General features: G+C 36.7%; 1 protein-coding gene and 1 non-coding gene across 2 annotated transcripts in view; both read left to right on the top strand.

Annotated features, from left to right (window-relative positions):
- Positions 1 to 27902, top strand: part of PHTF2 (putative homeodomain transcription factor 2) — a 187383-nt gene that overhangs the window by 48974 nt on the left and 110507 nt on the right. The window contains exons 3-7 of the mRNA XM_060157214.1: positions 8128 to 8184; positions 15119 to 15188; positions 15758 to 15916; positions 19806 to 19971; positions 20890 to 21054. Of these exons, the coding sequence (XP_060013197.1) occupies positions 8128 to 8184; positions 15119 to 15188; positions 15758 to 15916; positions 19806 to 19971; positions 20890 to 21054 (617 nt within the window). The remainder of the gene's footprint in view (positions 1 to 8127; positions 8185 to 15118; positions 15189 to 15757; positions 15917 to 19805; positions 19972 to 20889; positions 21055 to 27902) is intronic.
- Positions 18136 to 18208, top strand: TRNAG-CCC (transfer RNA glycine (anticodon CCC)). The gene has a single exon. It is a non-coding gene; the product is annotated as a tRNA-Gly (tRNA).

Raw genomic sequence — 27902 nt, 5'->3', positions numbered from 1 at the left:
GTCTTTGTTGCTGCACGCAGGCTTTCTCTAGTTGCGGTGAGCAGGGGATACTCTTTGTTGTGGTGCACGGGCTTCTCATAGCGGCGGCTTCTCTTGTTGCAGAGCACGGGCTCTAGGCGCGCAGGCTTCAGTAGTTGTGGCATGCAGGCTCGGTAGTTGTGGCGCATGGGCTTAGTTGCTCCGTGGCATGTGGGATCTTCCCAGACCAGGGCTCGAACCCATGTCTCCTGCATTGGCAGGCAGATTCTTAACCACTGCGCCACCAGGGAAGCCCCAGACCATACATTTTTGTCTGACATCATCATCATTCATAGTTTATATTGTGTAATGAAATGATTCAACTTCCTTATTTGATCCTCATCATTAAAGTTACCTGAGTGTCTGACTATTATAGGAATGTTTGTGTGTGTGTGTGTGTGTGTGCGCGTGTGTACATTGGACAATATGTTGATTAAAATAGGACATTGTGGGGCTTCCCTGGTGGTGCAGTGGTTGAGAGTCCACCTGCCGATGCAGGGGATGCGGGTTCATGCCCGATCCGGGAAGATGCTGCATGCTGCGGAGCGGCTGGGCCCTTGAGCCATGGCCGCTGAGCCTGTGTGTCCGGAGCCTGTGCTCCGCAATGGGAGAGGCCACAATAGTGAGAGGCCCGCGTACCGCAAAAAAAAAAAAAAAATAGGACATTATGTAAAAGCGAGAGAATAGGATAGGAGAGCTATTCAAGATACGTAGTAGGTTAGAAACAAGGCTTTACATAGGAGCAGTTATAAGGACTCAGATATACCTAGGCATTCAACAGCCAAATTTGTTTGAGAGGCAGTAGTTATGAGCAAAAAACAGTGAAAACCTGTTTGACATTCAAAGCGTTGAGAGCTTTACTTTGAAATTAAAAGTTTAAAAAAGTCAACCTCAATGTACATCGACAGATGAATGGATAAAGAAGATGTGGTGTATATTTACACAATGGGATATTACTCAGCCATAAAAAAAGAATGAAATAATGCCATTTGCAGCAACATGGGTGGACCTAGAGATTATCATATTAAATGAAGTCAGACAAAGACAAATATCATACGATATCACTTATATGTAGAATCTAAAACGATACAAATGAACTTATTTATAAAACAGAAATAGACTCACTGACATAGAAAATAAATGGTTACCAAAGGGGAAGGGGGGGTGGGATAAATTAGGAGGTTGGGATTAACATATACACACTCTATATAAAGTAGACACACAGCAGGGACCTACTGTATAGCACAGGGAACTATATTCAATATCTTGTAATAACATAATGGAAAAGAATCTTAAAAAGAATATATGTGTGTGTGTATGTATGTGTGTATATATGTGTGTGTGTGTATGTGTGTGTATGTATGTGTGTATATGTGTGTATAATATGTGTGTGTATAATATATATGCGTGTATAAATAACTGAATCACTTTTCTGTATACCTGAATCTAACACATCATTGTAAGTTAACCATACTTCAATTAAAAAATGGTTATAAAAATAAATTTTAAAAAGTTTTAAAAAGTCAAAAGAATTAGTTTCTACTACTTCTGGGAAGAGATTTTTCTGAAAACTAATCAGTAATCCTAATGATTTTAAATAGCCCTAATTGTTTCTTCAGAATGTTTTAGTAATATGAACAGAAGTACTGTATAATTTCAGCATGTCCACCATGACAACGTAGTTTTTTTGATTATAGATATGTTTCATTGGTGATCCGTATTCTCAGATCTACTATTTTGTTCAGTAACTTTAATTTTGTTAGTTTGCTCAACCCCTCAGTCTCTGTTTCTTATCATACTTGTAGATAGATCATTGTGAGAGTGAAAAACCATATAGTTTAGTTGTCTGGGCAAATGAGATTTTGGGTGTTGACAGCTCTGGTTTCATTAATAAACTGTAAGTAATTCTAAAAACCTATTATATTGGTTATAATTAAGAAAAGGACACTTATCCTTACACCGCTATTTTTGCTTTCTTCTTGGTACCTTCTGCCCAGATATTTCTAGCTACACTTTTTTTTTTTTTTTGCGGTACGCGGGCCTCTCACCGCTGTGGCCTCTCTCGTTGCGGAGCACAGGCTCCGGATGCGCAGGCTCAGTGGCCATGGCTCACGGGCCGAGCCGCTCTGCGGCATGTGGGATGTTCCCGGACCAGGGCACGAACCCGTGTTCCCTGCATCGGCAGGCGGACTCTCAACCACTGCGCCACCAGGGAAGCCCAGCCCTCTAACTACACTTTTGGTTCTACTTTAGTAGCACTGAATCTTTTCTCTCCCCATACTGGTACATAAAGAAATAATCTATAGCCATCCAACTCATCATTAGTGAGTATAAATGTTGTCATAAATTAATTTAAATATAGTTAACTTCATCAATTTAGAAATGAGGTAATTAAGGCCTGGAGCTGTTGAGATTTGCCAAGAAAGGAAAGAACTAACATTTACAGAGCACTGACTATATACCAGACACTATCATTTCATATTTCAGTTCTGTGAAGTATGTTCTGTTATCCCCATTTTACAGAATCTCAGAGGTCAAGAAACTTGCCCAAGACCATAAGACCATTCAGTTCTCTTGCACAGTCTAGGGTCTTTTCCACTTCTGTCAGCAAACATTAAGAGCTGTTCAACTAAGCCAATGGAGAAAACAAAGGATTAAGAAACCAACACACTAAATATAACAAAGGGTATTTTCTGATTGACAACTTTTATTTTTATAAAAAGACTCAAAGATAAAAATTAATTATTCTGGGTTGTACTGGTATTAAATCACTATTAAAATGTGGGACCATCACAGGTATAAAAGCAACATTACCTTTGCTTATGTTTGTGAGAATTAATAGCCTGCTTTTCAGAGTTTCTGAAATGAGATTCCAAAAAATGAAACTGAGCATGGAAATAGTAGGACAAATTAGGGCTTTAACATATAGTATTATGCATGTCTATTCATTAGTTAAAGAACTAAGTGTTTAAAATATGCATGCACATCTGGGCCTCAGTTTGCCCTGCTTATATTTATTCGTGAACTCTAAATCTCTTATTTAAGCACTTAATCTAATTAACTATTGGTAACTACCTTTTTGAAGCTACACCTTCTCTTTAGCCTCTTGACATCTGAACCACAGCTCTTCTGAATGTGATGACCTAAGTAGTAATCAGATCACCCAAGAGTAGCTTTTTAAATTGTTTTTCAGAGATACTTCTTTTCTAGGACCATAAGTGATACATGTTTCTCACTTCACCATCTAATTACCTGGGTTTTAATATTTGTATTCTTGATACCTTCATTTTCGTTACAATTTTTTTTTTTCCTTAGAAGTCAGAGCTGACTCCGGCAGACACCTAGACAAAGACAATCTTTTTCTCTACCTACCAGTTCTCTCCTCTCATCCCTCTCTCTCTCTCCATCCCTGACTGCCCCTCCCTCATTCCCCTCTCTTTGTCCCACCCCTCTTTTTCCCCTTCCCCATTTTGTTTGTCTCAGTATATAGAAAGGTACAAAATGAGAATGATGATAGGTGGAAGTAGATAATTCCTTGTAAAGTTAATATTCATTGACAGAAACATATTAATTTCTTAGATAACTAATTCAAATTACTTTGCAGTTCATCAGACCTGGGTTAGAATCCTGCTTTATAAAAATAGTATTTATCCATTGTAGGGAGAAAAAGTGATATAGGATCAGTGAATATAAAGCAGAAAGTAAAAGCTGTCCTCACTATTAATGGCTTTCATGTATCCTTCTAAAATGTCTGCTATCTATATTTACATACATACTTACTGTAGCATATTAGCTACATCCACTTGCCTTTTATAAGTAGGTCTTCAGTAGGTCAGAAGGCATCTATTTAGTTCAATTTTAATCCACTTGATATTACTAAGTTATAGTATCTCAATTTCTTTTCTAATTTTTTTCTTAAAAAAAATTTTTTTTTACCACTTTCAGGACACTGGTCCCTCAGATATTTTCTGTTTGTATTTTTTTAAACCAATTTTAACATTTGCATCTTTTGGCTTCGATCTTAGAAGTGGAAGTAATTGAAGTGTTATGTTCAGAGTACTTAGAGCCTATGAAAAGAAAATTTAGAGTTATCCTTGCTGTCATTATGGGGAGTAGTGTAAGTGATCCATATAGAATTGCCAGACCTGTTGTTGAAGATACAGCATGAATCTGTAGAGGGCAGTGTTTGGTCTTCTGGGACCAGGTGAGAAAAGCTGACTGTAGATCAACTCTGGTTGGGTAACAGTACGCCTGAGGCTTAAGGTGTTCAGGGCATCTGTGGGAGTAATAACCAGAGCATTGATAAACTTTGCTTACTATAACCAGGCACCAGAAAATGAACTTTACTTTCTTAACATGTATAAAACAGTTCGCTGCACATCAAATGTAAATCAGGATTTCAGAGTCCTCTCTGGTATGCGGGCCTCTCACTGTTGTGGCCTCTCCCGTTGCGGAGCGCAGGCTCAGTGGCCATGGCTCATGGGCCCAGCCGCTCCGCAGCATGTGGGATCTTCCCGGACCGGGGCGCAAACCCGTGTCCCCTGCATTGGCAGGCGGACTCTCAACCACTGCGCCACCAGGGAAGCCCCAGAGTCCTCTCTTATAATACAATAGAAACAATGTTTTTCCCTCCTTGAAACACATTGTCACGTGAAGAATATGGTTGAAAATTCATATAACTTCTCATACATTAATTACCTAGGTATTTCTATCTACCAACAAAACATTGTTTGCATATATATCCTTTTGTTCCCATAGAATGTTAGGCACTTTTCTAAACACCCAAACAGTGGAGGCATTTTGTGGGTCAGGCAAGAGCAGTTAGGAGGTAGCTAAAATTTGAAAGTGGCCAAAATATTACATAATATTTTTTCCCAATTAAAGAACATATTATCTGATTAAAATTCCTGTTCTGTTAGACAAATGTTACTACTGAGCTTCCTTTAATCTTTTGTATGACATTAAAAAAATAATGTAGTTATTTTCTTCCTGATTTTTCACAGAAAACTATATTTGAACTTGGCCTTGTTATTTAATTTTTTTGTAGAAGAAATACAAAAAAGAAACAGCTATCAAGTTTAGGTGATTTAGTCAAGTCTGCCAAGTATGTGTATGTCCGAAGTAGTATAGAACCTTTGGAAAACTTGTCAAGTTGTTTGTTTGTTTGTTTGTTTTTTTTTAACACAGCCTGCAAATTATTCTTGATCCATGACCTTAAGTCTTGGGAAGATGGTTCTTCTCTTCAGTCTGTTTCACTTCTTTTCTTGCTCAGTTATGATTGACCATAAGATTATGTTTCTTTCAAGGGAAAAGCTTGACCCCAGCTGCAGATGTTCTAATCTTCTATCTTGCCAGATTTCAGAGTGGAAGAAAGTGAGGCTTTAGGTCAGAAAAGAGCCTTCCCTTCTGAATTCCTTCCCTGTCCCTTCTAGTATCCTGCCACCACTCTGATTTCATGATGCTGCTGAGGTACTACACACATATCCCAAGAAGCAATTTTCAGAGACAATTTAGTCTGAATTCATATGTGAGGGTAGTTTGTTAATGGCATATGCATCACTAAGCAGAACCCTGAACATCTCCTGAAGCACCTGTGTTTAGCTTTAAAGGCACCGTCACAGTTTTCTTCAGTAAAGAAGTCAATTTGCGTATGTAACTAAAGGGTCCATTCTGGTAGTATTTTAAAAACAAAAAAAAGTCTGCTGCAAAGGAGAACTGATGTTTCCACTTTTTGAGACATTTAATTGCTTGTAATTGAAAATGACACTTACCTGGTTAAAAAAAAAATTAAGATCCCACAAGGTATTCTATTATAGTAAAAGTTGTCCTTCCTCTCACGCATCAAATCTTTGAAGAAAAGTTGATTAGCCAGTAAAACAAGCCATCATTTTCCTTTTTATATCCTTTTTATATCCTTTTTATAGGAATATTCCCCATCACCATTCTGCTGTTTGCAAGAACCTCAGCCTTCAAAAAACTTTTCTACTTCTAGTCACTGCTTCACTGCAAGGTTTATTAGACTTTCTATACCTTTTTAAAAACCTGGAGCTCTTCAGTACCATGCTGTGGTTGTACTGGCATGCTTTCCTGACTTGGTCTGTTGCACATGCATTATTTTATTTTCCCTGACTTTAGGACTGTGGGATATATATTTCCATGTTCATATTCTTGAGTCATCTTGAAATAAAAACATAGTTCTTGGACTTTCCTGGCGGGCCAGTGGTTAAGACTCCACGCTTCCATAGCAGGGAGCACAGGTTCGATCCCTGGTTGGGGAACTAGGATCCTACATGCTGTACAGTGTGACCAATAAATAAATAAATAAATTTTAAAAAAAACCCCACAGTTCTTTTAAAAGAGAACCTAGTGCAATTGTTTTGTATGTGAAAACAAAATACTGCCAAAATAATTATTAAACACATTGGTACCTATTCTTTATTAGTTTTGATTATTGTTTCACTGAAGAGTATGCAGTGCATTGAAATAGTTACACATTTAAAAAATAACATTTAATTGAATCAAGCCCAGTCATTCTGAATTATCAAGTTAGAGCAGAATTATTGCTCTGGAATCTGTGTTCCCATACTTCTTTTCTGATTTTAAGGAATATGATTGAGGGGCAGTTAGTCACCGCAGGTCAGCTCTGCCATTAGGTCTAACCATTTGGTTATTGCTTACCTAGGACTTATTAATCGTGCTTTATAGAGACTGATGGCAGCTTTGGTTAAGTATAAGTCAGTTGTTCAGTCTATGTGGCTTGGTCTAGGTGTTATAAGATTTTAATTTGCAGGGTATTATTATATCATAAAGTGATTTTTAAAATAAGAAAGGAGTCACAGGAATGTGATGAAAAAGAACAGTATTTAAAGGAGCAGAGAAATTAGAATGAATAAGGTAATATGTAGGAGAGATAATAGAAATGACAGGCTGTTATGGAACATCTCCAGATCCACACTGGGTGTCTGGGTGTTGCTCTCTCTTTGCTAGAAAATGTACAAACACATGTACATCCTTAAAAAGTCTTTATAACAAGTCACACCTTTGAAAAATGATTTAATCATTTTTTAGCTCCTTTATATCTATATTTAAACCCTTCTCATATTCTCAATTTCTCATTTCTTGAAACGAGATTTAAAAAATAACATGTAGCTAAGAGGACTTCAGGGTAGAAAGGTTTTGTGAGTCAGAAAATATTTTCCTGAACTTACTCATATCTTTGCCTATCTCTTGTCTCTGTCTCCAGTCTCTAAATTGTAATTATCTGAAGTAATTTTAATGTATCAGGATTCTGTTTTCAATTAATGCTAATAATGAAGACTCTCAGTTTAAACTATAGGCTGTTGACCCATGTTAGTATCCTATTGGATATAGGAAATTAAGTGGAAACTGGAGACAATAGGAGGTAACAGAGAAGAACTTGGTTAGGAACAGTAAGAATGGTTTGTTCATCCTGCCCAGGTGAAGGTATATTTCAGAGACCTTCCCAGCATCTAAGAGTAATAGGCACAGAAGGTACAAGGAATTCTACTTCTTGATGCTTTTCCTTGTGTCTTCAATTGCTTTTCTGACTATATTTTTCAGTTTAAACGTTCATCTAATTGGTAATTGTGGTCTACCTGCTTATGAATTTTTACTTCTGTAGAATATTAATATTTTTTTCTTTAAAAATAACTCCATAAAGAATTAATCACTTGGGAATTTTTTCTTGAATGTACCAGGGCTGTAGCAATTATGTTTATTCAAAATAAAAATTCCCTAGGGTCACTGCCCTAGGCTTTTAAACTTTAGTAGTGTATCAGAATAATCTAGAGGGTTTTTTACAAACATTGTTGAGTATCACATCCCTATTTCTGATTGAGTAATTCTGGGCTGAAACCAGAGAGTTGCCATTTCTATCAAGTTTCAAGAAGATGCTAAAACTGCTGGTCCTGCAAGCATACTTTGAGAACCACTGCCATACAGTATTGATCACAGAAGTCTGAGACAGAGCTGGATCTAATCTGCACTGAATAAACATGAAGTTGCTTGTAATTCAACAGAGTTATACCTGTTGGATGGGTTCCAACAATGATCATTTAATGTAGTATTATTTTTAATTTATTTTCATAGATTGGAGCATATGATCAACAAATATGGGAAAAATCTGTTGAACAAAGAGAAATCAAGGTAACAAGTTTATTTCATTTTGTATATTCTATAAATTGATTATTAACCACAGTTTATTTAATATCTTTCTGTCGACCTTTAAAGGTACAAATTAATATTACTTATGCTATCCAAACTTTTAAATAAAGAGGTAAACTCTTTTATGAAGGCATATTCATGTGTCTTTACCTCTGACGATTTTTCTCTTTTTGCTCTTTAGCATCTTTCTGTTCTTTTAAAATTTAATTTCTAATGATTATTTTTTGTCAGCTCTTTTCCCCTTTCACTTGTCACCTTATACTTCTAGTTTGCTTTTCCTCCCTTTTGATGCTGTCATTGCTCTGTACAGTTTATTAAACTGGTAAGTGTTTCAGGATTTTTCCGGCCTGAGTGATCCTGTGCAAACGCTGCTCTGTTTAATTGAGATCTGCTTTTTGGTGCTACTAACAGAATGACTTGGACGCAAATAGAGTCGCTGAAAAGTTGGTCATGTTTTGAAAGAATTTAGGAAAGTAAAGCATTAATTGAAATGTTTTCGTAGTTCATAGTTTCTTCTTGGACATGTAATCATTTAACGCTGATAAGACATTCTCATAGGCTACCTTGCTAACATGGAAACTATTTTTTAACTAAATTTGTTCTGTTTCTCAGCAGTCACACCTTTTCAGTAATAAGATTTATATTTTTCATTTGCATAGATGATACTAATCAGTGTGTTCCTGCACGAGCTAAACTTAATATTGGCCCAGAGAATGTTACTTTAGTTGCTTGACAGTTTATATTTTGTGCAGAAAGGTTTATATTAGATTGAAAACCAGTGTCTATAGTTACTTAAAAATTTCAGTGTTTAGACAACTTAATCATCTATAATGAAGAGGAAGATTCTTTGCCATTTGTTAATTTTAATCTTTGAACTATTTACATGAAGAATTAATACAGTTAACAAAGTTGCAGTGAGCACCACCTACTATGTCTTAAGTATAGGATTAAATCATGGGGACAGAAAGATAAAATAGATTATAATGTTTTAGATGAGATACATAATTACAAGTGAGATCAGTTCAATTAAGAGAGGGATGTGGGACTTCCCTGGTGGCGCAGTGGTTGAGAGTCCGCCTGCCGATGCAGGGGACACGGGTTCGTGCCCCAGTCTGGGAGGATCCCACATGCCGCGGAGCGGCTGGGCCCGTGAGCCATGGCCGCGGAGCCTGCGCTTCCAGAGCCTGTGCTCCAAAGCGGGAGAGGCCACAGCGGTGAGAGGCCCGCATACCGCAAAAAAAAAAAAAAAAAAAAGAGAGAGAGAGAGGGATGTGTACTTCTCTCTTGGGATGCAAAGTGGGGAAGCAGCCTTGGGGAGGTTAGGAAAGATTTCACAGAGGAAGTGACTCATGAGCTGAGTTTGACAGACATTAGAATGAGGAAAACATTCCAGACAGAATGAAGACCATATGAAAATATACATGAAGACCATATGAAAATATACATGCCTGACTCAGAATCCTCAAGGAACTTGATGGCTAATAGGTTGGGTGGAGGAGGGCGATTAGAGTGATTAGGAGTAAAACACGAAAGGATATGGAAGTCAGATCTTGAAGGGACTTAACTGCTTTACTCTAGAGTCTAGACATAATCTGGAAAACAATGGGAGAGACATTGAAGGATTTTAAGCAGAAAAAGTTACCTGATTAAATTTCTATTTCAACAACTTCACTAAGGCAGCACTAAGTATGGTGGGAAATATTAGAAGAGGAGCAGATACAGAATTCTGTTTCAGAATTATCCAGGTGATACTTGGGAGAGAGACTGGGGAGTCCTCAATATGTAGTGTGTGTGTGTGTGTGTGTGTGTGTGTGTGTGTGTGTGTGTGTGTGTGTGTGTGTGTGTGTGTGTGTGTGTGTGTGTGTGTGTGTGTGTGTGTGTGTGTGTAAAACATTATGTCTGGCATGTTTTCCTCATTCTCTCTAATGTCTGTCAAGCTCAGCTCATGAGTCACTTCCTCTGTGAAATCTTTCCTAACCTCCCCAGGGCTGCTTCCCCACTTTGCATCCCAATAGAGAACTATACATCCCTCTCTTAATTGAATTTATCTCATTTGTAATTATGTATTTCATCTACCCATATATATATGGGTATTTTATGTATTATACACATTATACAGATACAGCTATAGGAGTGAGTGGATTTACATTGAATGATGAGAGAAAAAGGCTGAGAACAGAACACTGGGAAACAACATTTAATGGATAGTTTAAAAAAAAGAGATGTAAGTGGAGGAGGAAAGAGAAGTGAGAGACCCATGAGACAACGGTCTGAGACTACCATGAAGAGCTGGAAAAGTTAAACAAATAAAGGGCAGCAGAGAGGTCTAGTAAGATGCCTTGAAATCTTTTATTTTCTTTGACAGTCTTTAACTTGTTAGACAGGGAGTGTTAAGTACCTTGAGAGATTGTGTTACCAGTTGGCACATTTGGATGTTTTTTGAAATTTAACCCCCTCCCCAAAATATATATATATATATATATATATATATATATATATATATATTTATTTATATATACTTTGTAGTTGAAGAACTAAAAACAGTATTAAAACTTACTTTTGGGCTTCCCTGGTGGTGCAGTGGTTGAGAGTCCGCCTGCCGATGCAGGGGACACGGGTTCGTGCCCCAGTCCAGGAGGATCCCAGATGCCGCGGAGCGGCTGGGCCCGTGAGCCATGGCCGCTGAGCCTGCACGTCCGGAGCCTGTGCTCCGCAATGGGAGAGGCCACAACAGTGAGAGGCCTGCGTACCACAAAAAAAACCAACAACTTACTTTTGTTATTTTTAATTGAAAAGGTTAATTTGTTGACAAGCATAACATTTTTGTTAAACATTCTAGTGGAAGCAAATTATTTATAGTGTAAAATAATTTTGTATTTATTCTAAGGAAGGTAGAGAAGTGCGTAACTGTGGTGTATTAATGTTAATATTTGATTTAAAAGAACAAAAACACTGTACCTGTTGCATAGAGAACACTAACAAACGTATTGAGTTTGTCCTTTTAGGTAATCGATTCTTTTATTATCTGTCAAAGCAGTGAGCAACAACTAAAGAAATCAAAGAAAGCCATGAAAATATATTTCTTGGAAATTTTTTTTTACATTAAAGACCCTAGTTGATATTGCTAAAGTAAAGTCTTTTCTGAGTTGCAAGTGATGTTTTCTTAAACGTTTTAGAAATTATAACTGAAAACTGTAGTTTTCTGATCACCTTGACCCAAATTTAAAAGTAGATGTGGACTTTCCCTGTGTTTTAGTACGTACTAGAGTTGTAAAGCTTCAACAAAACAAACTATGTTATTTAAAGTCATGGTAAAGGAAAAAAGGGTTGGGAGAAACTAAACAGGATTTCCGGAAAGTGAAACTGATGGTTATGTCCTTTGATTGAGTCTACGTATTATAATAGTTCCATGCATGTGAAGTCTGGACCGTTGACCAGAAGTATTTTCTAAACTTAAACAGAACTTGTAAGCTTTTTGGCTCAACATTATCTGTGTGCTTAGATATTTTTAAAAATTCAAAACTTCATACTATTTGTGTCATTGCCCTTTAGGAATGTACTATAGGAGTGTAAGTGTATATTCAATAAAGAATATATTACTTGGATTCTTGGAGATTAGTTGTATTCATAGTACTTGATAATTTTTATTTATTTATTTATTTTTTTGCGGTACGCGGGCCTCTAACTGTTGGCCTCTCCCGTTGTGGAGCACAGGCTCCGGACGCGCAGGCTCAGTGGCCATGGCTCACGGGCCGAGCCGCTCCGCGGCATGTGGGATCTTCCCAGACTGGGGCACGAACCCATGTCCCCTGCATCGGCAGGCGGACTCTCAAACACTGCACCATCAGGGAAGCCCAGTACTTGATAATTTCTACTTTCTAGTTAAACCAGTAGTTTAAAAAATCTTTTTCTGAAACTAAGTTAGTTTTCCTTTTTTGTTTGTTCACTCACTTAAATTTCTTGAAGGTTCATAATTATATTTAGTACTAAAAGCTATGCTGTTTTGTGTGAACGTAGTTTAAACCAATTTAAAAATTGTCCAACTTAAAATATCTACTTAATTAAAATCACCTTTTATGAAGGCTGACACCTTGGTCCTAATATATTTTATTTTTGTGAATAAACTCACTAATGTTAGAAGATTTGTCAGTGAACTTTTTCTTTATCTTTCTTTAAACCTTTTACATATTCTGATAGGCTACCTTGAGGGGGAAGTTTTGTCGAAGTTGGCAGTTATGCTATGACTACAGTGTGGCTCAAAATAAATGTTTTAATAAAACATAAAATAGGAAATGAACCACATATTAAAAAGGTCAAGTAGAATGAGCATGTTGAAAAACAACATAATTGCATAAATCAAAACAATTTACTGTTCCTTTTATAAGGGCTTTAAGTTTTTAAAACAATCTTGATGAAAATTCTAGGTATACAGCAGTAAATTAAGCTTCAGATTTGTTATAAACATTGGCAGTAAGGTTATTTTCAAAGTGCTAGAAAAATAATACATAAAAGACAGAAGTAAATTAAAATATGTTACTGTTTTCAAATTTGTTGGCATTAATAAAAGTAAAATATCATAATAAACTTGATGCCAAATTTGAATAGTGCTTGATTAATGAATTTTTGTTTAAATATATTATTAGTACTGCCTTTCCAATTTGCAAAATATTGGGAATGATTTATAGTCTATCAGCCACTCTGTCATGACATTAAAATGGGAAATGAAGTACAGATAGAGTTGTTTCTTATTATTTGCAGTAGTTGTGTTCTTGCAAGTCGCCATGAACACTGAATTAGTGAATATTGACTATTGCTCTTAGGAGAAATACAGAGTTAAGTTCCTGCGAGTCCGTAGTCACAACACTTTGGTCAACTGATCAATACATAACCTTGTTTTATGAGAACTTATTTAATATATGTTGTTGATCCATTAACATTGAACTCATGGCCAACAGCTCATGCCTGAATAGAGCTTACCTAACACATTTTCTCAGTGAGGCACGTCACAGCCTTCTTGTACGTAGGAACACTGGACCGCATGTCAACACTATCTAGGGGACCATTTTAAACCACAAAATTACCGACAAAATACAAAAAATGCAAAAGATTTGACATTAAATAGACTGTGAAAAGGAACTGAAACAGGAGAGCTGAAACAAGAAGGCAGAGTGTTGCCTTGTTTGACCTCAGCTGGAAATGTGAACATTGAGTGACTCAAATTTTTTGCCACTCTTACTCTATGCATATCTGCAAATGACTGCAAAATCACAGCAAGTATTGATTTTAGGGACCAATAAATTTAAGTGAATAGGTGAATTTGCAAATATGGAATCTATGAATATGAGGATTGACTGTATATAAGATCATCATGGCTATGTCTTCAACCCTCACCCTTCTTTCTCTTTTGTTTTTGTATCTGGGTAGTTTGCAACTTCACATGGACAGACTATTTGAAGGAGTTCAGAGGTTAATTGCATCTTGATTTCAGGGTACATTTTTGGTTTAAACATCTCAGTTAATTATCAGTTAATTCTGAGCTCAAATGCTGTCTTATTCTTTGTTTTAGATAAAAGCAGTACTTGATCAAATTTTTAATTTAAGGGGTCATTGTTACTTGGATTAGGACTAAACAACCAGGTTACTTGGTTGATTGAATGAACAATAAGCAAATCATTGAAACACTGTGTCATCGCTCAGCACTTGCATTCCGAGGAGTTTAGCCTAAGCTCCTCCAATTCTTAACATCCTGGTCTTAAGTTATAAAGTGTAATTTAGGGCTTCCCTGGTGGCGCAGTGGTTGAGAGTCCGCCTGCCGATGCAGGGGACACGGGTTCGTGCCCCGGTCCGGGAAGATCCCACATGCCGCAGAGCGGCTGGGCCCATGAGCCATGGCCACTGAGCCTGCGCGTCCGGATCCTGTGCTCCGCGACGGGAGAGGCCACAACAGTGACAGGCCCGCGTATCGCAAAATAAATAAATAAATAAAATGTAATTTATTTTTTGATAGTTTTTTCATTGATTTTGATCTCTACCCCTACTCTAACTCTGTACACTGATGGCAGAAACTTAATCTTAGTGTTCAATAATTCCAAGTTGAAACTAATTCAATTCATGATTTCTGCCTTCTCCCTCCTCCTCCTATTGGGCATGGCATCTAAGTTATGAGGTGATAAGGTTGCATTGTGGTCTGGTTAGTGGTTGGCATGTGAAAATAGTGGCAACCATGAGATGTGCATCATCCTCTCTGGGTCTCACCCCTACATGCTGGCATCTGCTAAGAAGTCTGCATCCCTGTCTGTTCTCAGCGCTGTGATCCACTGCTTTCTGCAGGAATGCCCCCAGCATCACACCTTAAGGGCCCTTGAGGGCCACTGCTCTCCTAGCCAGCTTCAACACTTTCCTGTGCAAAACTGGGGCACCACAGTCTCCTGGACCGTCTCAGGCTGTAATCCAAATTGATTGGTAGCAGTAGTCTTTGTTTTAGAATTATGCTTTTAGTAATAAATAGGCCTGACATGTTGCATATGTGCCTAAATTTATCCTTTGGGAAGGTAATAAAATTTACTATAATACTACAGTTGTGTTCCCTTTGTAACAAATATATAAAGTGTTAGTTTTTGTCCATTATATTACTTAAAGTTTTCCTTTTTAATTGAAATTTTTAAGCGTTGATTCTGGGTTTTAAAAATATATGTATATATAATGAATTTCAATACTACATTTTTATTGAGTTATAATTGACATATTAGTTTCAGGTGTAAACCATAATCTTCGATATTTTATACATTGAGAAATGATCCCCACAGTAAGTCTAGTTTAAATAATTGTCCCCATACATAGTTACAATTTTTGTTTCCTTGTGATGAGGACTTTAAAGATCTGCTCTCTTATCAGTACTACTTTTAATATATTACAGGGATTAAGGAATAAACCAAAGAAAACAGCACATGTGAAACCAGATCTCATAGATGTCGATCTTGTAAGAGGTGAGTCTTGAATAAACAAATGTTTAATGAAGTTAGAAATTGACCTTGAAGAAACAGAATTCAAAATGGGTTAGATATATATATTTGTAGAAATAGAAGCAATGTGAGTCTAAATGAAGTCAGAAGTAGTATAAAAAAAAGAGAGGATGGAAGCATTTAAATACCACTGGCTAGTCTTTTCTCCCTCTAAGAATCATTCCAAGAACTAATAAGTGTAAAAGAAAAGCAGCTCATATTTGCCTAGCAAACTATAAGGCTTGTTATAAAAATTAAAGTGGTAATTTTAATTCCTAACTGGAATTGACATTTGAACGTTGTCTTGTATTTATAAAATATGTGGGAGAAATTTTGCTGTTATTCAGTTAAAAATGTTTTTTTTTCAAAGTACCTGAGTTAATATGATAACATGAATAATGTTTTTAGAAGTGTCTCCTATCCAAAATTGGACATTTCCCACTCATAGTACAAAATAAAATTTCATGTTTTATTGTTCTTCAAATGTTGAAATTGTTTCTTTAAGGAAATTAAAGAGTAATAAATGTTCTCTGTCATTTTGTTACTTTTCTCAGGGTCTGCATTTGCTAAGGCAAAACCTGAAAGTCCATGGACTTCTCTGACTAGAAAGGGAATTGTTCGCGTTGTATTTTTTCCCTTTTTCTTCCGGTGGTGGTTACAAGTAACATCAAAAGTCATCTTTTTCTGGCTTCTGGTCCTTTATCTTCTTCAAGGTATAATTGATAGAAATGCATTTTGCTTTTAACTTTCAGCATATTTTGTTCTTAGGATTACTAAGGTTTTTTTATTTCTAACATATGCTAACTACTACTGAGTATGAAAATAAACATTTATTGTGATATTTCATTTAATAAGACACAACTAGTTTGGTATTTAAAATTTTGGAGAAAACAAAGCAGTTATTTTCCAAAATAACTTTATGAAAATTTGAATCTGTGGATGGCTAAAGAAAAATACAAATTGAGAGGATTTTTTAAAATTACAGTCTCTTCCAAATGCAGCCCAACATATACATACACACCAGTCATTTTTTTTTAAACATCTTTATTGGAGTATAATTGCTTTACAATGGTGTGTTAGTTTCTGCTGTATAACAAAGTGAATCAGCTATACATATACATATATCCCCATATCTCCTCCCTCTTGCGTCTCCTTCCCTCCCACCCTCCCTATCCCACCTCTCTAGGTGGTCACAGAGCACCGAGCTGATCTCCCTGTGCTATGTGGCTGCCTCCCACCAGCTATCGGTTTTACATTTGGTAGTGTATATATGTCCATGCCACTCTCTCACTTCATTTCAGCTTCCCCTTCCCCCTCCCCGTGTCCTCAAGTCCATTCTCTAGTAGGTCTGTGTCTTTATTCCCGTCCTGCCCCTAGGTTCTTCATGACCTTTCTTTTTTTTTTGGATTCCATATATATGTGTTAGCATACAGTATTTGTTTTTCTCTTTTGGGCTTACTTCACTCTGTATGACAGACTCTAGGTCCATCCATCTCACTACAAATAACTCAATTTCGTTTCTTTTTATGGCTGAGTAATATTCCATTGTATGTATGTGCCACATCTTCTTTATCCATTCATCTGTTGATGGACACTTAGGTTGCTTCCATGTCCTGGCAATTGTAAATAAAACTGCAGTGAACATTGTGGTACATGACTCTTTTTGAATTATGGTTTTCTCAGGGTATATGCCCAGTAGTGGGATTGCTGGGTCATATGGTAGTTCTATTTTTAGTTTTTTAAGGAACCTCCATACTGTTCTCCATAGTGGTTGTATCAATTTACATTCCCACCAACAGTGCAAGAGGGTTCCCTTTTCTCCACACCCTCTCCAGCATTTATTGTTTGTAGATTTTTTGATGATGGCCATTCTGACTGCACACCAGTCTTTTTTTTATGCAGCCTTGAAGTTCATTTTTCCTTTCTCAGCAGTGTTTTTGTTTTTCCTCTTAACCTTTGTATTCTGAGACTGTCCTCATTCTGTATTGAAATTCTACGTACCATGTACTGTTCTAAGTGCATTTCACAGACACTCATTTAGTACTCACAACAACCCAGTGAAGAATGGGTACTATTATTATGCCTAGCTTATAGACACAGGACCTGAAGGACCCAAGGGCCCAAAGCCACACAGTCACCAAGGGTAGCAGAGCCCAGGTCGAGCCCAGGCAGTCGGACCTCGAGCCACATGCGTCACACCTCTGGGATTCTGCCTCCCATCACAGCAGCCTGCAGTGCAAAATGCCCAGCGCTCCTGAGCGCTTGCAGCCTAAAAGAAGAGGCCGCTCACATTCCATCGCTCTAACAAAGCAACGATTTTAGTTTGGTGGTACCCTTTCAGTCTCTTTAATGTCTTTTATTTTTTTTAGAAAAACACAATCATAATCCTGAATGATTATTTAAATATATTTTATCAACAAACGCTAAGTAAAAGATAATATCTTTTAAGTAAAGGAAAATACAATAAAAATGAAAGACTTCTATTTAGGTAAAGTTGTTTTTTTTAAGCCAGGGTATATCTTATATACATAAGAGGGAGTGAACTTGTAGTTATCTTCAAAGGCTGTCTAGTTTACCTAGAGGAGAACACTTTGTTCTAAAGTGGTCAGAAATTGCAATTGCTTATGAGAGTGATAATTAATCAATACCATTCATTGTAACCACTGTGCATTGTGCTTTTTTGATATTGTTGCTTTCTAGTATTTGAAGGCAGACAAGTTTGCAGTGTAACTAGTTCACATACTTTGGCTGAAATTCACTTACTGGCTTGCCTAAATTAAATAAGGTTACGGTTAGGGAACACAGCTTAGATCAGGAATGAAAAAGAGGTATTTTCAGTTCCAAACCGAAGTTTAACATTATTAGTCTGTATAAAGATTGAACACTGAACACTTTCCTAGCAAAGCTTAGTTTAAAAAGTGACCTGGGGACTTCCCTGGTGGTCCAATGGTTAAGACTCTGCACTCCCAATGCAGGGGGCCCGGGTTCGAACCCTGGTCAGGGAACTAGATGCCACATGCTGCAACTAAGAGCCTGCATGCCATAACAACAATGACAAAAAAAGAGCCTGGGTGCTGCAACTAAAAATCCCACATGCCGCAGCTAAAGATCCTACATGCTGCAGCAAAGATCCCGTGTGCCACAACTAAGACCAGGCGCAGCCTAAATAAATAAATATTAAAAGTAAAAAGTGACTTAACCTGTTCCAAGTTACGTAGCCAGTGACAAAGCTGTGATATGACCCTAATGACCCTCAGCAGTCTGCTAGTGCCTTTAGAAACCCCTGTGCTTCCACCTCCTTGCATGTTGAGTAGGGTATAGTGCTCTGAGTTATGTCCTCATTCTCTATCCCACCTTCATCTCCTGAAGAGTAGAAGAATCATTTGCAGTCAGACTGGGTTTATATAATTACTTGCAGTTTTTCACTTCAGTCACATGCCTTTTAAGTATCTCAACTATGTATTCTCAGCTCCATCCCTACTTCTGGCTTCTGTCATGCCCTTAAGTCTTTTACCTTCTGTCCTGAATTACAAATCCAAACCAGCCTCTTAAGTTCTAAATTTTCCTAATTATCATTGCCTTCAAGATAAAAAGCCAAGTTTTCAGTCAGTCTCTTATTGAATTTCTCTCCAATTTTAACCAGACTAAATTAGCTCTTTACTCTTTCTTAACCATTCTATACCTTTTTTTTGTAACCTATATGCTTTTGGGGTAACTCTCTTTGCCTGGGTAGCCCTTTTTTCCTTTTACGTACTTGGTCAACTCCTTATTCCCTCAGAGTTACATTAGCTCTGAGAGTTAGTCATCAGAATTCCTTAATAAACCTCCAGTTTAATTACATATCTTTCCTATCTATCATACTCTCTTAGTCTACTCAGGCTACTATAACAAAATACTACAGACTGCGGGACTTAAACAACAGAAATTTATTTTCTCACAGTTCTGGAGGTCCAAGATCAAGGTGCTGTCAGGATTGGTGTCTGTTGGAGGTTTCTTTTCCTGACTTGTAGACGGCCACCTTCTTGCCGTATCCTCACGTGGCCTTTCTTTTGTGCATGAGCTGGGAGAGATTTCTGGTATTTCTTTCTCTTATAGGGACACTGGTCCTTTTGGATTAAGGCCCTACCCTTATGATTTCATTCAGCCTTTATTACATCATATAGGCCCTATCTGCTAAGATAGTCACATTGGGGGTCAGGACTTCAACATTTGGAATGGAGGTGGGGGGCACAATTCAGTCCATTACAGGTGTTTTAATTATTTCTTTATATGTCCCCCATTTCCTCTAAACTGAGGAGGGTGTCTGTGATCTTACCAAGAATGTCTTTAGATTTATGTGTCTAGTTTTCATTGAAGTATTAAGTTGTGTACTTTAGAGATCATGTTGGCTGTTACCCTGTTCTGAGAATTTATTTCTGAATGGCATGGTTAGCCAGGGGCAAACAATAAAATAGTCTGAAAGAGCTTGTCTGGAGTAACTTTTAGACTCATTTAAATTTAGAAAAATTATCTGGCAAAGAACAATGTTAGAGCAATTTTTAAAGTTTTGAGGAAGTGACTGTCAGATCTATAATTAAATGTATTTTCTTTCCCTTTTTATAGTTGCCGCAATAGTACTATTCTGTTCCGCTTCTAGCCCACATAGCATACCTCTGACGGAAGTGATTGGGCCGATATGGCTGATGCTGCTCCTGGGAACTGTGCACTGCCAGATCGTTTCAACGAGAACACCTAAACCTCCGCTAAGTACAGGAGGTAAAAGGAGAAGGTACTGTCTGTTTAAAAGTGATCTTTTTGTAGATTTTTGTAATTTGAATCCAAGCTTGTTCTTGACTTGAATAAAATGTTATCTTGTAAAGTTGCTTTTTAAAATAAAGCAGTGAGCTTCAGAATCAGCTACTGAATGATTTAGTTTCTGTTATTTGCTTCAGAGTCATTTTGAGACCCCATACCTGTTTTTGTTTTCTTTCTTGAAGCTCATTGCTGAGGCACTTAATATCAATGTAGGGAATACACATTAGCTGGCATTGCTAATAATTCCCACTGTTTACAAAGTCTTGTACTTTGGCAAAAACAAAAGTCAGGGAAATTTTTCAGCTAAATTCCATTTATTAAATGTCATTTGAAGCTGTTTAATATTGCTCTTTGACTAAGTAAGCATAGCAAGTCTTACTGGCCACTTAGCACAATGGAGTTCTGTTTTAAGGGTCTTTGGGAGCAATTCCTCTTTTGAATATTGTTCCTAAGAGATTGTGACATTTGCAGTTTTGGGATATTGAGATTTAAGCCCTCTTTATTTTGAAAAAAAATAATACCTCATTAGATAAATAGCACTGCTGATCACACAGATTACAATTCTCTCCAATTTACATTTTCTTTTCTTCATCTGCCAGTAGGTGGCATTTAAATAGTGAAGCAATGCTTTTGTAAATATCTGTCCAATGCTGTCCTTACAACCTAATGTCCACTGACCTGTCAGTATGAGCAAGGAACAATACCTTAACATTTATAGAAATTGGCCTTGAATATATACTTAATATTTGGCATAACTTTTATCCAGCAATCTGAATTTTACTATGTATTAAAGTTCCTATGTTTATGTTTAGCAAATTTTTAAATGTACTACCGAGAAAGTGGTTGTTAAAATTTTAAAGCTACCTTCCACTCTTAATCTCTTCTAATGAAGGAAATTAAGAAAAGCAGCCCATTTGGAAGTACATAGGGAAGGAGATGGTTCTAGTACCACAGATAACACACAGGAGGGAGCAGTTCAGAGCCACGGTACAAGCACCGCTTACAGCGTTGGCGCTGTCTTCAGAGATCTCTGGCATGCTGCTTTCTTTTTATCAGGGTTTGTATTTATTCAAGACTTCATATGGCATAGAAATGCACTATCCCTTTTCTGGCACTCTAGTCTCAGGTAATGAGTACTAATGACTTTAAATATGACAGCCCTATTATGGATTTTATTTTGATAAGTTATAATGCTATAGGTAATGAAAAATAGAGACCATAAAAATTTACTTTGATATATATGTAAATACATCTATATGAGAATGAATATATACCATCAAAGTATATTCAGTTAGGATTTTTTGGTTTTAGTTTCTTTTGTGATTTCTCAAGCACTATTTTATTTCTATTAAATTGGGTATTTTATTTTTATCGGCACTATAGGTAAAATTGGCTTTCTTAATATGGCACGTGAGTTGTATGACTTTTTTTAGCCTCAATTATCTCAAATAAAACATATAGATATTGTTATTTGAAAGAATAAAATATATACTATAATATGAAATTCTGTTTTTGTACTTTGGGTTTTTTGTTTAGTTTGTACCATAATAAAAATTTACCAAAACTGATGAAAGTTGCTAAGTTAATAAATCAAGAAAAGGGATACTGCAAGTAACTATTTACGGTCACTTTTGTTAACTTCTCTACTAATATCATTGTTTTATCAGTTTGTGATTGTGCTCTTATGATAAAGTTTATCATGCATTATACAATTTTAAGCAGTTGTATCGTGGCATATTCTTATTGATTGTAATTTTGGGGGAAATTTTCCCAAATTTTAATATTGATAGTTTGCAGTAATGTGGCATTAAGTTGATTCTCTGACTTTTTCAACCACTTAGTCTTCTTCCAGAGAAGATACAGGTTTGGTTTTGTTTTTTGCTTTTTGTGGGAATTTTTTTGGCCGCACAGCGCTGGCATGTGGAATCTTCGTTCCCCAACCAGAGGTCGTACCTGCACCCCCTGCATTGGAAGCACAGAATCTTAACTACTGGGAGGCCAGGGAAATCCCTGTTTTGTTTTGTTTTTAACTTGGGTTGGATTCTGTCTCTCTCTCTCTCTCTTCGTTAGTCTTTTTTTTTAATGTATGTAAATAGCTCTACTTTCTGACAGTAAAGATATGATAGTTTTATCACTGCAGAGTCAATTTCTTAAACATTTCTCAAGACTTTCTGTTAAGCAATTATAAATAGCATAGTGGATATGTTTTGCTTTGGGGGGATCATTTAGTTGTTTTCATTGTCTGAAACTGGTGTTGTATTATTATGTAGTATTCAGAATCCTCCTAAATTAACAGGTTGGTGCCTTTAGAATTCTACCATGTTTCTCTAGTCAAACGAGTTTCAGAGTTTAATTTTCCTCTTTTGGGGCTGTAGCATGACCTTGACTACTACTAATTGATATTATAATGGCTAAATCCCTTTGGATTTATTCCCTTTAATCATGACAACTATAATCTAAATGTTTTTAAAGATGCAGTATTTTCAGCTGTCTCATTTGCGACCTAGTTTGCCAGCATATGAATGAGACTGTTTTAAATATTGGGTACAAAAAGATCTTAAAAATGTTAGTTTTAGAAGTTCTAAACTGAGTTCTGGAATCTTGATGATGTCTTGGTGTTTCAGGCTTTGATAAATCAGAAAGGGCTTAAACTGAAATATCAACTGAGACTTAAAATTGTTTCTGGTGATAACAAGTTGAAAAGCTGGATGCTTCCATTAAGGTATCTGAATTAGTATAACTGATGAGAAAATAAATGCATAACCACACAAATATCTAAGCTTTATATTTGGTGACTTGATGGTCTTCTAGATGTTAGAATGAAAACTACCATTTTTAACATCCTGTATTTATATGTTGGAAAGGCCCTACTTATTATCATCTCTAAGTTCATTTCATTCTCAAGATAAAACTATTCTTTTTAAAATAAGGCATAGTATTTCTTATTTGAAAAAAATTGGGAATTATTGTAAAGGAATTCTACAAACCTGAGAAAACTAAGGCAAACAAAGTATCAATTAGAAAAGATGTAGAAATCGACTGTATTTCCTAAGGATTTAGCCCTTTAATATCAGTTAATTGTCTTAAATTAGCATAATTATAGTTGCTACTAGAAAGATTAAATAGGAAGAATTACCTCTAGATTGTGGGGCTTTCCTGGTGGTTAAGAATCCGCCTGCCAATGCAGGGGACAGAGGTTCACCTCTGGTCCGGGAAGATCCCACATGCCATGGAGCAACTAAGCCCATGCACCACAACCACTGAGCCTGCACTCTAGAGCCCGCGAGACACAACTACTGAAGCCCACGCACCTAGAGCCAGTGCTCTGCAACAAGAGAAGCCACCGCAATGAGAAGCCCACGCACCACAATGAAGAGTACCCCTTGCTCGTGCAACTAGAGAAAGCCCATGCACAGCAACGAAGACCCAACACAGCCAAAAATAAATAAATATTTAAAAGAGTAGATTTTACATCTCTTCAGCATAATACCTATTTCAAAATTCAAATGGATCCTAAGTACTCTTTCATGTCCTTTAAGATTCATTTGATGATCACAATATCATTAAAACAAAGTCAGTAGAAATTATGCTCTTTTTTGAGTAGAAAAAGTAACTTATATAAATTGACTTGGTGAATTAGAGACAGATATCAGAATAAAACCAGGTTACTTGTTAATTCCTATGTGTGACTGACGTACCTTGAAGATTTCTGTTCTGTTTAGCTTCCGTATTTGCTGTTTTTAACACTAAAGTGAAAATTAGATTCAGTAAATTGATTTTCTTCACAGAATGGAGTATACTGCATAAAATAAGTTAAAATGGTATGCAGTTCCACCAGAAATTTTTGATACAGGGATTAAAATTTGGTTTTCACTGACTGTAGTTTAAAAAGTTCAGTCATTTAAGCTATAGACTGGGTGAAGGTCTATTGGATGTCTTCCACAGACAAGGATGAAGACCGTGTAAATGCCAATATATCCCAGATTTTTAAGGCCACAACTAGATAACTTACTAAATTTGCTAGAGTCACTGTTATTTTAGAGTTGGACTGGTCCTAAAAAGATTACAGGTACTATAAATAAACCCAATTTGATACACACCTCTGAAACTTATGTGTGGCAGAGGATACTCAGAGAAACACAGGGTCCCAAAAGTCTTTGAAGCGCTATATTAGCATGTAATCAAGGTGTATGCATAGCTCCAGATAGCAGTGATGGTTATATGTAGGCCCCTGTGTCATTTTCTTATATCTGAGATTTTATGCATTTTGTTTCTCTAACCTCCTCTCCTCCTTGATTCCTAACCTTGTGCAAATGAGAGCAAGGCCAGAAATTTCATACTATGTTCTAGAACAAGAGTTATCTGCTACTGTTAACTTCCCCCTAGCAACTCTAATGTCCTTTAATACTGAAAGGATGATCTTCAGTTGGCTCAATTTGTATACCTCTGAATATTTTTGAGAGCACCAACAAATACTTCCAACGCTTTTGCCATGGCAGGACAGAGTATCATGAGTGTTCTTGATTACCTGACTAGGTTTTTAAATATAGAAACACAGTGGTTTTCATGTTTGACACAATACATTTGAGATATATATATATATATATTTATATTTATATTTATATTTATATATATATATTTTTTGCTGTACGCGGGCCTCTCACTGTTGTGGCCTCTCCCGTTGCGGAGCACATGCTCCGGACGCGCAGGCTCAGTGGCCATGGCTCACGGGCCCAGCCGCTCCGTGGCATGTGGAATCTTCCCGGACCGGGGCACAAACCCGTGTCCCCTGCATCGGCAGGCGGACTCTGAACCACTGCGCCACCAGGGAAGCCCTTGGCTAAAGTTTTTATGTGAAAAAATTCAGTTTTATAATTTACTTATGGTGTAGATTGTACATTTATTTGCATTTTTTTAGGAAAGAATCAAATTGTCTCTCACTATATCTCACAAAGGAACTAGGGTAATTATACTACATGTAAAGTCATGTCCTCCTAAGAGTATTTTTGACATAGAGCTACCCTTCTTGAATGTCAAGCATAATACTTTAAAGAAAATTTTACACAGGTCATGCCATCCAAAGATTCAAGTGTTAATTAGTTATTAGCTAGTTATAAAACTATAAGCCATGACCATGGCAGTGAAATTGCACATTGTATCTTTGCAAATGCTTTTTGTTCAGAATCCAGTGCAGCATTATATAAATGCTGAACCACTATGTTGTACACCTGAAACTAATATAATATTGTATATCAACTCTACTTCAATTTTAAAAAAATCCAAATGCAGGAAATACTGTTTCTGTCATGGAATACATAAAATCATAGTAGACTTGTATGTCTCCATTTTCGACATACTACTAACCTCACGGCCCAGGTGCCTGTGACTCATAGTGTTTGGGTTGGTCTAAGAAACTATTGTTAACTCTGGTTTTATTAAGTGAGTGTGTTATATGCATAAAGTGTAGCTATCAAAAGGTAAGAACTTTCTGTGGATAATACTAAAAAGTACCATTTCCTTCTATATTGTAGGACAGTAATTCCTAACCAGCTTCTTTCTATCCTGCTTTTGTTTTTGATAGGGAATGATGATTTAGAATCATGTGTTTATTTTAAAATCAAAGTGCTGTTAATATTGAATCACTATGCTGTAAAAAAAAAATATATACAATTACAAAAAAAAATGCAATTACAAAAAAAAACCCCACTAAATTCTCCCCTGAGAAGGAGGAAATTCTATTAAATGATCCCCTGCCCCCCAAAAAAAGAAAGGAAAAAAATCAAAATATTTAGCTCGCTTCATTTTTTTTTTTTTTTATTTTATTTTTTTTGCGGTACGCGGGCCTCTCACTGTTGTGGCCTCTTCCGTTGTGGAGCACAGGCTCCCGACGCGCAGGCTCAGCGGCCATGGCTCACGGGCCCAGCAGCTCCGCGGCATGTGGGATCTTCCCCGACCGGGGCACGAACCCATGTCCCCTGCATCAGCAGGCGGACTCTCAACCACTGCGCCACCTGGGAAGCCCCAGTTTATTTTTTTTTTTTTACATATTTTTCAGTTCACTTAAATAGAAGTAACTTCCCTTTAAAAAATATACTCTAAGTAGAATTTCACAATATATATATTTAAAATATAAATCTCTCACTCCCACTGTCTTTCCCTAATAACTTTACGCCCTTTTGTAAGGGAATGGGAAGAATTACTTAAACATATGAGTCTTGGTAAACTATGTTCCTTTTGAGAAATTAATATAATTCTGTGAAGTTCTTACTTTCAGCAATTAATGACAATATGAATGATATAGCAATCAGTGGTAAAACTAAACCTTGCCTGGAGCAGTCACAATTTTTGACCCTCTTTAACCTGCTTTATTGGAACTTAGCCCTCCTACATTTTCTCCTGTCAACATGTCCCTGATGCTCAGATCTAAAGTAATCAGTTTGTACCTTTAAAAATATATAATTTTATTTTGAAACAATTTCAAACTTACAGAAATGTTGAGAGAACAGTGCAAAGAACTCCCATATATCTTCCCCCAGAGATCCAGTTCAGTTCTGTTAATTGTCCCTATTTATCCTTTACAGCAAAAGGATCAATCTGGGATCATGTGCCACATCCAGGGGTCATGTCTTGTCTCCTTCATTGTGGGACAGACTTCAGTCTTTCCTCAAGTTTCATGTTTTTCACAGTTTTGAAGATACAGAGCAGTCACTTTGTAGAATGTCTATTAATTTGGGTTTGTGCACGTGGTTTTCTGGATCTAGCTCCAAGTGACTTGTGAGAGCTGAATATGTATATCTCTTCCCAATGCTGTCTTCAGCGTTGTCAGTTGGTATTTGAAATTGGCCATGGTAGGATTATTTACACCATGGGAATAAGGGAACACTATAAACAAGAGCTTTTTACCCCTGGATAGCTGGTTGTTCAACATTTAGCAGCATATCACTGAGTTGGTAGTGTGATATTTCTTCATAATTAAACCCAGTTATGCATTTTTGGCAGCAGTATCATTGCATCCTGTTAGGTGGCAAACTATGTAGATTTGTTCCCCTACTAGTGATATTTATATGAATCACTTGATTAAGATAGTGTCTGCTATATTTCTCCATTATAAATTTATTTATTTTTTCCTTTATAATCAACAAATGTCCTATGTGGAGCTGCATTAACTATAAAAATAACCTATTTCTCATCCCACCTTCACCTTCTGGTTTTAGTATCCATTGATGATTCTTGCTTGAATTATTATTATGGTGGTTGCCAAATGATGGTAATGTTTCTAACTCTATCGTTCCTTCTACATTTATTACTTGGCATTCTACTTTACGGAAGAGCTTTCCCTTAATTATTTACTTATGGATTTCTATTTTTTCAATTTGTTGCTGTCATTATTTATTTTGTTATTAGATTGGCTTCAATTTGGCCAGGGGAGCCCCTTTGAGCAGTTTCTTTGTCTTTTTGTCATGTCCTTATCATTCTCTGAACCCTTCCTTACTTCCTGGCACAACAAAATGTTTCCAGCTTCAACTTGTACTTCCACTGCCTCAGGCCTGGAATGAATCACTTCTTCAAGGAGAGTGGTGTATAGAAACCAAGATCTGAATGCTGGATACGCTCATTGCTATTGTGGTGTTGCTACCCTGGGGCCTTCTCAGTGGACAGAGCTAGAAAGTGTGTGTGTGTGTGTGTGTGTGTGTGTGTGTGTGTGTGTGTGTGTGTGTCCTTTTACATTTATATTTATTTCTTTAGATATAAACCATGAATTTGCAGTGGTAGTTCCAATTCAGATACAATATCACGGAGTTCATTTTATCTTTTCTCCTCTTTATATCTTCCTTCTCTATCACTGAAAAGTCTGGTTCCTATTGTTCTCAATATACTTATTCAATTAATCCTCTGTATGTAGCC

The sequence above is a fragment of the Lagenorhynchus albirostris genome, chromosome 8 (assembly GCF_949774975.1).
Source record: "Lagenorhynchus albirostris chromosome 8, mLagAlb1.1, whole genome shotgun sequence".
NCBI classification, from domain to species: Eukaryota; Metazoa; Chordata; class Mammalia; order Artiodactyla; family Delphinidae; genus Lagenorhynchus; species Lagenorhynchus albirostris.
This window is presented reverse-complemented; position numbering and strand designations above follow the sequence as displayed.